At 46.1% G+C, this 12,844-nt stretch overlaps 1 protein-coding gene across 5 annotated transcripts in view; it reads left to right on the top strand.

Annotated features, from left to right (window-relative positions):
• Positions 1–12,844, top strand: part of ATPCL (ATP-citrate synthase) — a 208,168-nt gene that overhangs the window by 168,095 nt on the left and 27,229 nt on the right. For all 5 annotated transcript variants that reach the window (XM_037430039.2, XM_037430041.2, XM_037430045.2 and 2 more), the window contains one exon: positions 11,933–12,076. In XM_037430039.2, the coding sequence (XP_037285936.1) occupies positions 11,933–12,076 (144 nt within the window). The remainder of the gene's footprint in view (positions 1–11,932; positions 12,077–12,844) is intronic.

Raw genomic sequence — 12,844 nt, 5'->3', positions numbered from 1 at the left:
TTTTCAGCAAGCTGTTGACGCAGTTTTTCCGTGATTTTTTTAGATCGAATTCTGTATATATCGAACTATTCGCGATCGCCGCGCCGTTCGATATATCGAGGTTCGACTGTATACGGGGATAGGAAAATGCATACGAAGTTCCCTGCTTATAAGAGACATCTAGTATAAAAGACGAGAATTGCTGCTAAGCGTGCTTCTTATAAAGGAATTCAAGGAGGGACATGGTGTGGAGATATTTTCTGTATTTGTAGACCAAACATGATGAAAAGATACATGCTTATGTAGTTTATCCTGCTGATTTCAAATATGCAAAAAATTTTCCTTGTAGGTCATTGAATTTAGAAGATACACAATGCTGCCTTTCTATTGTTTTTGGAGACAATAGAAAGGAAAGGGCTTATAAATAAGTAAATATAATTGCATAGCTAGACAGGGCAATCAGCATAAGTGCAATGCTGCAAGCAAATGTCAAATTAAAGAAAAACTAGGGATTCTGCAGATGATGAAAGTTGAGGAGTCATGTCATGGCTATCACATACAAAGAAATTTAATACCTTCTAAAGTTATATGGACAGCAAATGGAAATTCTGCTCTCAGCACTTTGTAATACAGTTAAACCTCGTTATAACTAAATTGGAGGGCCGCCACTATTTGCTCGTTAAAACCAATACTTCGTTATAGCCGTAGCGGGCATTTACCACAAATATTATGCACTGTACTTACCCCAAAAAAATAGCGGCCGAAATAGCATTCGCCGCACGGTGGTATGCAACAAAATAACTGCATTCCCAAATAAAAAGGAAAAAGTCATGCGCCTGTTTTAATGCACTTCGAAATACACAGCTTGCATTTCAGGCAGACTTAGCTGCAAAGAAGTTTGTAATTGGATGTTGATGCATCTCCCTGATACGAACGATCGCTCGCTCAGCTGCGGCCGCAATGTTCAAGCCATCTTTGCCGCCCTCGTGAGCGCCGAAGTAGCGACGCAGTACGTCCACCGCGTCGAATGCCTCCGACGCTGTCGGCACGTTTGTCTCCTGTTCGTCGACAGAGTCATCGTCACTGGTTTCGTTACGATCACTGACAGCGCGCACAATATCGTCATCCAAGAGCTGCTTCGTTGCCACCATTTCCGAGTCCGCACTCACATAGTCGCAAAACGACTCGCTGTCAGGCACGACACCGGCGTCACGAAGTGCCGTCCATGATGCAGTGACTTCGTCTGATGTGGCAAAACCATCCGGCGCAGTGGGCTCGTCTGATGGCTCATCGTTGGCGTCTGGTGCGGCGGCAAATGAGGCGTGTCGAAAGCACTTTGCGATCGTGGTCGCCGTCACACTCATCCACGCCGCCTGAAGCATTTCGAGCGCAGCGTACAAGTCAACATTGGTGTCTCGCTTCATCCTCACGTTGAGCAGGAACTTGTCTATCACACGCTTGCGGTAACCTGCCTTCAGCGACATAATCACACCTTGGTCAAGCGGCTGTATTTTTGCTGTGCAGTTGGCAGGAAGGAACAGCAGCTCGCGATGTTTTGTAGCACGGCAGCGGTATGGTGGGTGGTGCAGTTATCTAAAACAAGGCACACCTTGCGGCTCGCCTTTGCCAGCTTCTCGTCCCATTTGCAAAGCCATTTTGAAAAAATCTTCCTGGTCATCCAGGCTTTGTGATTGGCTACGCACTTGACTGGGAGCTGCCTCTTCCCCTTAAAGCAGTGAGGGGATGCACTTTTGCCAATTACGAAAATTGGCAGCTTCTCAGAGCCGGTCATGTTTGCACAAAGTAGCGCAGTGATCCGCAGCTTACTTTGTTTGCCGTCATGGCACGGCTCGCCTTTGAGGGCTAACGTCTTGTGCAGCAACATCTTGAAAAAGAGAGCGGTTTCGTCCGCGTTAAAAATATTTTCCGCGCTGTATTTTTCTAGCAGCCGCACAATGTTTTCTTTCCCCACTTGGTAGCCTCTGCTTCGTCGACAGATTGCGATTCGCCGCAGACCGCTCTCCCGACAATGTCATGGCGCTCCTTAAAGCGTTGGAGCCAACCCGAACTTGCTACGAAGTTGTCATAGCCCATGATGCAAACAAAGTCTCTCGCTTTTCTTTGCAGCAAGGCGCCGCTCACCGTCAGATTCACGGCCTGCGTGTCCAAGAACCATTTAAAAACGGCCCTTTCGACCGCTTCAAAGGCAAGTGCCCTCATCCTCTTAGCGCTTCCTTTCACGCCACGTGCAACAGCGTCGATGATGGACTCCTGCTTGCTCAAGATGGTCGACAGTGTGCTCGTCGATACGCCAAAGTCTCTTGCCACGTTGCCTTTCTTGGTCCCCGATTCAACGGCTCTTATCATAGCCGCCTTGTGATATAGCGTTATGCACTTTTTCTTCCCGCCTGGCGCATTCATGTTGCTGGAATCATGAGCGCAGCAGGATAAAAGATAAGGCGGAAGTGGTCGAGAAAGAGAAGAAACACGCACGCAAAAGCAACGCAGCTCACGTCGGCGAGCGACAACACTTGCTGAGAAAGTGACTGTGAAGAGGAAGGGGCACTCTTTTGCGCTGCCCTCTAGGAATCGGTTACTCGAAGGGTAGGGGGTATGTAAGATTAAGAAGCGCGCCTCAGTGCCATGAGAAAGGGGAGAGGAAGAATATAAAGAAGACACAAAAGAAAATAAAAGGGCGAGACGTTCGCGGAGCTGCGCTCCGCTGTCGGTGGTAGCCAAGCGGCGCACGTGCAGTGACCTCTCCTCCGGAAACAGCGCGTGCCGTCTGCTTTGCGCGCGTTGCTGGAGGGCGCGTGGCGGGAGTTTTGAACTGCTAAATACAGTTCTCGCGTTGCGTGCTGTCTCAAATTCGCGTTGTGCACTGTCGTGACATCGGCTCAAAATTTTACTTCCTAACAAAATTTGTTCGTTATATCCCATAACAGGCAAATTTTGCCTTGTTAAAATGGGTTTTGAATACATTGGTCTGTATGGGGACTTTCAAGGGGAATTAATATTTGCTCGTTATATCCATTATTTCGTTATAGCCCGTCTCATAACGAGGTTTAACTGTACACAAATTGGGCTTTACGTTAATGAAAAAATTATTGCTCTAGCTGTTCTAGATTGCAAGATATCAACCCGACAAACTAGTAAAGTCACCAAAAAGCATGTTTTCAAAAAACTGAGAAAAAGAAATAGAACTCATTCATTTACATAACTGCACTTGAAAATGCTCAGTATGCACCGGGCATGTAGTCCTTTTGACTATGAGTTCCTGTGTGTTGCTTTTTCAGGGACTAATGCATGTTCTCCGTTGCTTGTTGCTTCTTGACTGATGCTGCCGTGCGCCGTCGATCCTTTTCAGCCATGTGACTGCAGCTTTGCCAGCTGGGGTTTGAGCTCAGCTCTTTCATAATGTCCTCTGATGCCTTTTTATTGCCTGCATTGAACTTGAGCACTGCTTCTGGCACAGGTGCCTCCACTGTGAATAGCGAAGCATGTCACTTTTTTGGCGCCAGCGCCCAGATCATTGAATGCAGGCATTCGCGATTATTTTGGGTTTTTCCTCGCTGGCATCGTTGCAACAGCTTTCTGTCTGACAAGCGCTCATAAATGGGAAGTAAGGCTTGGTAGACGTGTGAAGGCAGCTTTCGACGATATTTGGGAACGGGCTCCCCCTTGGCCTTTGCCGCATTTTGTTTGCACGAGTCAGTTGGACCAGGTGGGCGCAAAGTGTGGTTTGCCCCATCATCATTGGACGTGATGTGATAAGTGGCCATCACTGCTGTGTGCATAGCATCAACATCACCACGGTGTGTGTGTCTTCAGAGCCCACCCATAATAATTGGTGAGCTTGGAGATCAGGTCTCCTGTTAAGCGGCCCGTTCCCCTAAGACTCTCAAGGCCAGAGAATGGGGAGGTGTGAAAAGCGGCCGCCGAGTTTTTGTCTGAGACAAACCCAAGTGTTTGTCTCACTAGGTACAATGAATTAAATGTGGATTTTACCTGTTGCTAGAAGCGTTTAGGATGAACATTGTCCTACAGGCTACCTTACCTATTAACCACTTCAAACCACCAAGACATTGACCCTTTGTCCTTTTTCTGCCATTGAGAACTTCTTATGAATTTATTTAAATATTGCAAGAAACGTCGCTACGATTGGCTGTCTTGCGCATTTTTTAAATAATTCTTATTACTGTATTGTATCTTTTACTGTGATGTCTCTGTGTATCAGTGTATAGTTTTGATCTGATGATTTCAGACACTTTATTATAATATTATGTGTACTTAATTTCTTACGATTAATTCCCAACTATAGTGCTGTAGATATATGTAATTTTAAATAATCGAAATTGCCACATTAGTAGCTTTGCCCAGCTAATTCACTTTCACGAATAGATCTCCCGGGATTCCCGTCACTCTACTTATTGACTTTTGCTTTTCATGTTCACGCCAAGTCATAATACATATGTATTCCCTCGCTCTCTATTTTTGGAGCTTCGTTTCATAACTTTTGTACTCGTACTTGGTGTCATTTTATATTTGTAAAGTTTATTTTTTTTTTTATTCTACATGTATGAACGTCTGTCGTGTATTGCTGCTTTGCCAACTTGTGACTGGGTCGGTACTTTGTCGATCCCTCGAGTTTTTAGTCCCATGCTCCTCAACCTATTCAAAAAAAAAAAGAAATTAAGTCTCTGACCAAAACAACTATAGCTAATTTATGTGAATTAAACTAGCAAATTTTGCACAAGATGCCGGACGTAGAACACAGTGGCCTAATGTGCACCGGAGAGTTGCATGTGATGGCTTATAACAACGTAGCGCATGTTAAACCCATTTCTCATTGTCACAGAAAGCCGAAATATTATTTCACCGTCAACCCTCTCTGCAAAGATATGATCACTGACCTAAAAATAATTACAGTAACTCTTACAGCTTGCATCTGCTAGCGGACCATAATCGCAGGTATTTGCAGTGTAAATAGTTGCAGTGTAAATAATTTTTGCCCTTTTAACCTACCCAGGGCCCGCTAGAATTACAAATGTTTATGGAAACGTGAGCCTTGCTTTTCCAGGTACTGCAAACTTAATGCTCCGCGACGTGTACTATCACCAAAAGCAAATTTTATTTTGGAAACATAACTGATAAACAGTGCTACTGTGTTGCAGGAACAACTTGCTGACAACTACAACTCGCACAATTTAAGCAGCAGCTCCATTTCTACATGTATAATGAGTGCGTCAAATACTAATTGCTAAAGTAATTTGTGCTATACCAACAACGGTGTTACTTATAACGCATAACCACCAACACTGCAAAACAAGGCGGGCGTTCTTGCACTCATCACGATTATTACGAAATACCAGATTTCTCACAGCGTAGCTTGCCACATAATATACAGGGCGACCATCCGCCACTCAGCGGTGTACGATTCATGGGCGACAGACACTTTTAGTGAATCAGATGGAAGTCTTTCATAGTCTTCCTCATTTTATTTTATCTCATGCAGCATTTTTTCTACAGACAGAGTGACTCCTCCACTAAGTGATCCACGTTGCCACCTTGCGACTCTTCAAGAGGCTGAACTGAAGCATTAAGTTTTGCGGACAAGCATAATGCAACGACACTGGATCTACGTATTTTTTTTTTGTCGTTAACACCTTCGGGCATTTCAGAGTAACCCAGCGCAATCACAGATTGACGAAGTACTTGTAAAACAGCTACCGCCTCTGAAAAAAAAAAAACAAAAAAAAAAAACAGCGCACCCGAGGAAAACTCTGCGAAGTGCGCCGCTCACTACCCACGCCGCTGCCATCAGCGCCTCTGGCGGCATCGGCGCGCCGAAGGGCATTCTCCGGCAAGCAAAAAGCGCCGCGCTCATCACACCTCTTCATTCTAGCCACCCTAGCCAGGGCCTTTGTGTTTTGCAATCAAGTTGCGCAAAGAAGTGCCCATACGCTTTTGGACATGATTAATGCAGTCCTCTTTTTTCACTGGCATATACCCATAAACCTTATCTTCATTTAGCGCAAAGTAACTGCGGCTGTCCCCGTCGCAAAGCGCCGTGGTGTAGCAGGTTGTGCCGCTCAAGTGACCTCCTGAAAAGGATGAGGGCAGCCTCAGCCTTTATTTCCCCAGCCTTCTTGTCACTATTTTTCTGACACTGGTGATGTTCCTTCCACGCTGCATAAGAAGGGTTACCTTCCTTTGGGCCCGACTCGCATCCAGCACAAAAGTTGCTCAAAACTACGAAGTCAAGCACCAGCCCGCTGAACAATTCAATGACGGTGCCGAGACCGATATGCGACGAATGACCGCGAGTCATCTATGACCCATCAAATGACACGCGATGTTTCCTATGTGGCCTATATTAGGTTCGGCGTAAAGTTCGCAAACCGACTGCGCGCAGTCGCTTATCAAATTGCGTGCAGCACGATCGGCCACGGGTGCCAACTTCGTCTTCACGTAGTGTTGCCACATTTTTGTATGAAGACCCCGACGGCTGATGCCCATCAACGAGAACACATCATTCAGCGCGATCTGTCTGTTCCCCGTTGCCTGCATGGCATGCACGGCCAAAACGTTCACAGCAAAAGGTTTCATACGTTCATCGCTACATACGCGCGGCGAGCTCCACAACGACGCAGTCTCCGCACAGGTCGAACACACAAAACGCAACTTCACGGCGAGTCCGAATTCCCGGTCATCGCGGACAATCTGCAGTTCTCAGTTGCATGCCTTGCACTTTGCGAATGCCAACAAAGCGCTGTTCACTGTGTCCAAATCTATAATTGTGAACGTGGTTCCATTAGAGGGCCGAGCTGCTTCGTCAGCACCGTCAATCTCGAATGCGTGTTTCCGCTCCCTCGCTGCAGCAGACAACTCCGATAACTTATCTTCGGCTTTAGCTCGCCCCCCTTTCAAGTCAGATTGCTGCCGATGGATAGTATCTAGATGCACGCGACTCTGCTCAAAGGCTCCGCGACTGACGGACTTTGCACAAGCTCCGTGTCAACTGATGCGGTAGCTAGGCCTTCCGTGGTAGCGTGGACGACTTGGCCATGGGCCGCGGAGAGTGTAGCGAGCGTCGCGGGGGTTTTGCTGTATCACGGAGCGTTTCTTGGAATTCGCGACTAGCATCCTTCGCACTTTTTTCGCACCAAACTTGTGCCACGTGCGGAATTAGCGTTCAGGATTTGACATCATGAAACTTCTCTGCTGACAATGAGGCAAAATGGCGCGCATGGACCCGCACCTCAATACCCGGAGCAGACGAAGCCAGGAGCTTCCACTAATAGGGAGGCAAGCTCAAGTCGCGTGTGCGAAGTAGCGAATAGGAAGGCGCTCTGATACTTCTTTTTGCCGCTTATTTTACAAGCTGCCAATGGTTGAATTTGACTCATTCTGGCGGGAATTTGAAGGCGAAAGATGGCTCTTTCAAATGAGACCAAGCGGGCCGTGCTGGCACACATGAAAGGGCAGGGGCGCGTCACTGAAAGTGTGCGATTTCAACGTTGATTTCGGCTCAGATTTAGCTAGAAAGCGCCGTATAAAGGGTCTTAGCGGCTAAAATAATGATATTATAGGAATGAAAGTCACAGTATAAGTGCACTAGTAGTTGTAGATTTCAAAAACCCAATAAAAAAAAAACTTTTTCCGCGATTTTTCGGTCTCCACAACCCGTGTCCTCCCTTAACTGCACTGTATTTACTTGTGCAATGAACGCACTCACATAATAAATGCACCCCCAACTTCAGTCATCAAAATTTGGATTTTTTTTCGTCCGCCTAATAAACACACCCCCTACATTCATTCGCTGTAGTCTCGCTAACCGACACCTGGCGCTTTCTTGCCTGTTGAATCTCTTCCGTTCTTTAATATTACGCCTACCCCCCCTCAGCTCACTCCCTCCCCGCCTTCGCCGGCTGCCGCCCACCGTGTTGTTTTTCTTGCTATCTTGTGCTACTGCGGTTTTCACAAATTGTGCGAGTGTAGAGACATCGCAGCTAACAGGCACATAGCGAGCGAAGGTCAGGAAACGCCAGCAGACGGTCACTTCCTGCAAATACAAAACTTTAAGGCCCAACAATAGGCCCGTGTTTTTTGAGCAGTGACAACAGGATTTGCTGTCGCAATGGGCGATTCGTCGCCATCGCGGCGCAGGTTTCTGGGAAACCGGAAGAAATTGCTTATTGCCCTGAAAAGATAGTGACGATTTCCTCAACATGGCAGCACAAGCTCTTGTTTTGGTTGCAATTTTCTGTTCATGCTTGTTATCAACACATACTTCAAGGAACGTACTCAAGATATAGGCTACCACAGTAACTTCTCATGTGGACGGCGAGGCGGCGGCTGTCTTTTTTGTCATCAATCTTGCTATTGTCAGTGTTTCGATACTTTGGTGATAGCTTGCTGCAATGTCAACGGCTTCGTCGAGGTCATCGTGTGCACGAAGTTGGCAAAGTGCATTGTAGCCCACGCTTCTGGGCATTCCTCGAGATCACAGCAGATACTACTGTTGCGGTTAAACCATTGCGAGAAAAGAAACTTGTGAAACGCTTTTATTAAGTGCACGGGCGGTACAGGAAGAGCTTTCAGAAGATAGCACCATCAATCACGATAAGTGAAGCGCAACAAAGCAGCTGTTTCCAAACAGTGTATGCGTATGTCAATAGGAAAAGGCTAAGTAAGTGCCGCAACTTTTTTTGCATTTCTGCATTTTTTGCTCATTCTGTACAAGTTTTAGCCTGCATAAGATTTAGCCTGCATAATAAACATACCCCAACTCTGCTTCAATTGTTCAAGAAAAAAAGTGCATTAATTATGCAAGTAAATACGATAATTGACTGAATTATGAGGCCAGCAAGATGCTCTTACACCTAACCCTTACAGCGAACTTCGATGATAGATAGCCTAAATTCAGTAACCTCAGACGTTAAATATCATTTGGTGTAGCGTATTCACTCGCGTAATGAACCACCTTTTTTTTTTCAGAAAGTTGACACCAGTTTAGGGGGAGGGTTCATTACGCCGGAGAAAAAAAAGTTACAGAAATTATAACTGAGGAAATTTCGCATGACAGTACTTCTTCTGGCCCAAGAAATGCGCGACGAATATTTTTTGTAGCTCGAAGTACTTTTTGTTTTCTCTCGTAGTGAAAGTGCACGGATCAACAACAAAGTGTCGTTCAGCCGCTCGGTTCCCATGCAACAGGCAAGAAAGCGGTACAACAGGCAAGAAAGTGCCAGGTGTTGCATGCTGTTTGTAACCAGCCGTGTGGCTAGCGTACCAGCCGAAGGCGCCCTGTGCAGCAGGTTTCCCAACAAAGCTCTCAACCACAAATCCGACAACAAAAATGTAGTGTCGGATGGCGGTGCACAACCATTGCGGGTGCACGATGCGACGTCGGTGTGTTGGGCGCAGTACTGCTTTGCATGGCCTTCGAGATGGTGGGCGCGTGGTGTGTTTTCACGCTATGCGTTCGCCATTTTAGAGGTGATGCACTTCGTTTTTTGCTTCGTTTTTGTGGCCCCGCCACGGTGGCTAAGGTACTCGGCTGCTGACCCGCAGGTCGCGGGATCAAATCCCGGCTGTGGCGGCTGCATTTCCGATGGAGGTGGAAATGTTGTAGGCCCGTGTACTCAGATTTGGGTGCACGTTAAAGAACTCCAGGAGGTCGAAATTTCCGGAGCCCTCCACTACGGCGTCTCTCATAATGAAATAGTGGAAACTACCGCATTACGTGGGTAAATGCGGTAGTTTCGGGCAGGGAACAGTGCGCCATGAATATTGTCACCCACTATCGGAAAAACGACGAACTGCGTGCAGCACAGTGGAAACTACAGACGCCTCCCGTCTTCTCTGTAACATCCCGCCGATGGTGGTGTCACAAGCTGTGCTGTCATTCCTTCTCTCTCGATCCTTCTCCGTCATTCTAGGCGATGCCGGCGGCTGTTTCCAGGTGGTAAGGAAATTGACGCACCACTACTCGGTGTCTGAGACGTCGTGCTGTCGTTAATGTTTGTCTTTTTCGTTGCGCGTGCTTTGAAAAGGAACTTGCTGGCGGTGTGGCTGTTTCTGTCGTTCAAAGGCGATGCTTTCGCCTATTAGAGCGCTTGCTTTGTGAAAATGACAAAGCTACAAAGTGTCGTTGTGTCATCAATCTAAACTGACTGTTTTTAAACACTGCAGCGGTGCCGCAGGCAATTTTCGTTCAAGAAGTATGACGGCATTCAGGTGTAAGGCTGGACGAATCCTCCCAACCATTCTGAGTGTGCAGCTTGTATAAGACCCGTTGAAAAGGTGAATGCAGCACACTGTGTGTGTGGTGCAGAAAACAGTCTTTACTTAGTAGCATAGGTAAAAGAGTTGTGACAAGCCACATCGATAGTAAAAAAGCATAGACTCGTTGTGAGTGGAGCTGGTACAGCCTTCGTAGCATCATTTATGAGCAGTCGACAAGTGGACTGTCGGTCGCCAGTGTGACGAAGAGGGGACCAATGATGTCAGGATTTGCGCATCCTTCACCTGCTACAACTTCGCCTACAGACTTCCAGCTCGCAAGTACAGCAAAATATTTGTTTCAACGTGACAAAAAAGTCATTAACGCAGAAGTCATTTGGTGCCTCAATGCTGTCATGACGCATTAATCATTACGTGCTACTGCGACGTCGGCTTCTCTGTTTCTGCTGATGTTTCCGTTGTCAGCTACAGCCCAAAAAATGCAACTTGGCAAAGACTACCTTGGCAAAAATGCAACTTGGCAAACTCACTACGTGCAGTCATGCTTTCTCAGGCGCACTCGAGCTGAAGAATTGGTGTTCACATTTAAAAGGGCTACAGAAGGACCTCATGATCGAAAATATTGGATGTCAATGGACGAGCCAAACGTCAACATAAAGTTTCTACGCAAGATCAAGCAAGAGCTTTGTGAAGCGAATGACGACCTTCGAATCCACGACTTTGGTAGCTAAGGACTTCACGATGTAAAGGGCGCATTCAAAACGAGACGCGCGGTAACAGGGTGGAATTTCTGCGGGCTATGTAGAATTTATTCAAATGTGTACCCGCCCGATGCGCTGATTATGCTCGAATCACTGGGAGCAACATGTACCCTTCGAAGTTTTGCGCCTTCCAGTGGATTGAAAATGTTCGTGTGCTTTCAAGCACACGGACATTTGGAAGGAAGACTGGGAAGGTGCTGTTAGCACTATTCTAGGGACACTGCACAGTTTGCTAGGTTACTCATGTGTTTGTGCGCCATGTCATTCTGAGTACCAGTATAATAATTAACATCTAAATAAGGTTCTGCCAATCATACAGAGCAGTGTATAACATTTCTGCTTCTCTAAAAAAACTAACTCAAGTGTGTGCCAGCTTTTTTTTTTTTTTTCGCTTCGCCACTCCTACCCCTCAGTTTTAAGCGTCTCCCGAATTTCAAGGTTGCGAGCTAGGCAGATCCATATTTAAGTTCGCACAGTCTGTCAAATGATTTGACAGGCGCACAAATGCTAATACGGACTATGTCACTGCTTGCTCAGTGGGGTGGTTCAAAATACTACTTTCATTGAAAGAGCAGTGTCATGTTCAACTGCATAATTTAGATGATTTTGAATAGCTTATACATTTTTTTTTTTTTCAAAATATAAGCGTTTTTATTTATACTGCACCAAATTTGGTATTTTATGATGAAAAAATCTCTAATTTTTTTCCCGTAACCTACTCCAAATTTGGATTTTAGTGCTTCAAAAGTAAGATTTTGCCGCTTCAAGAATCGCTCCAAATTGTATTTTGGCTGTTGCACCCGTGCAAGTAGTATAACCTTTCAATCTGGAAATTGTTGTGCATCTCTGGCATGTCAGGCAGATGTGTGGTGTGCAGCTTGCATAATCTGAAACCTTGTTCAAGAGTGCTTTGTTTTCCAAAGTGGTGGCATAACACTGTGCAGGGTGACCGGTTTGGAGGTGCCCTGGACGCAGCTGCACGCCAGTTCAGCGAGGCATACAACAGCCGCCAGATTCCCATGGAGTTTGTGAACAGCATGCGCAAAAAGGGCATCCTCATCATGGGCATCGGGCACCGAGTCAAATCGGTCTGTCTCCTTTTTCTTCCATTTCAAGTTTCTTTTTTATACACGAAACGCTCCTTCACGTATTGTAAAATGCTGAGCAAGCATTTTCTTCCTCCTCAGTGGCCACATTCTGTTCTACACTAGCCTTGCTTGTGCAAAAAGGAACCACATGCATATCTAATGCGTATCTAATGTTGTTTATGAAATGTTTTACAAATAAAGCATTCAGTGATTCCACTACTGGGCCAAAGTGCACCAAATCATATTTACTGCGCCATCTTGATAATATTGTCACGTGCTTGCCCAAGAAAGACGATGACAGTTGTGCATGTGCCACGAAGGACTACGAAATGGACGAAGAAGAAGAACTCGCTTGCACGTTCTAATTAAAAAAATTCCGTCATATCCACGAAGTGAATGATGATGAGTGGGCGAAGCTCCGGAGGTAAACCTGGCATGAATCCTCTGTACATTTTGCCCACTCGATTTTATTACATCGCTCCCCCTAGCGTACGTCGCCGCACTAAATCGAACGATTGCCTTCAACCAATGACACGCGCCATATGTGACATCATTCCTATTTTATAAGATTTCGCGTCTTTCATCAACTACAAGTACCGCTTTCTAGTTTATAACATCTTGCATCTTTTCATCATCAGCTACAAGTACCACCATCTAGTAAACACTACAAGAACTAAACGAGAGGTGGCTACATACAGGAGACGGTACTGCCATCTAGTGAACACTGCAAGAACTAAACTAGAGGTGGCTACATACAGGGGACGGTAC

Source organism: Rhipicephalus microplus, chromosome 1 (assembly GCF_043290135.1).
Source record: "Rhipicephalus microplus isolate Deutch F79 chromosome 1, USDA_Rmic, whole genome shotgun sequence".
NCBI lineage: Eukaryota > Metazoa > Arthropoda > Arachnida > Ixodida > Ixodidae > Rhipicephalus > Rhipicephalus microplus.
The sequence above is the reverse complement of the archived record's forward strand: the minus strand, read 5'-3'. Positions and strand labels throughout refer to the sequence as shown.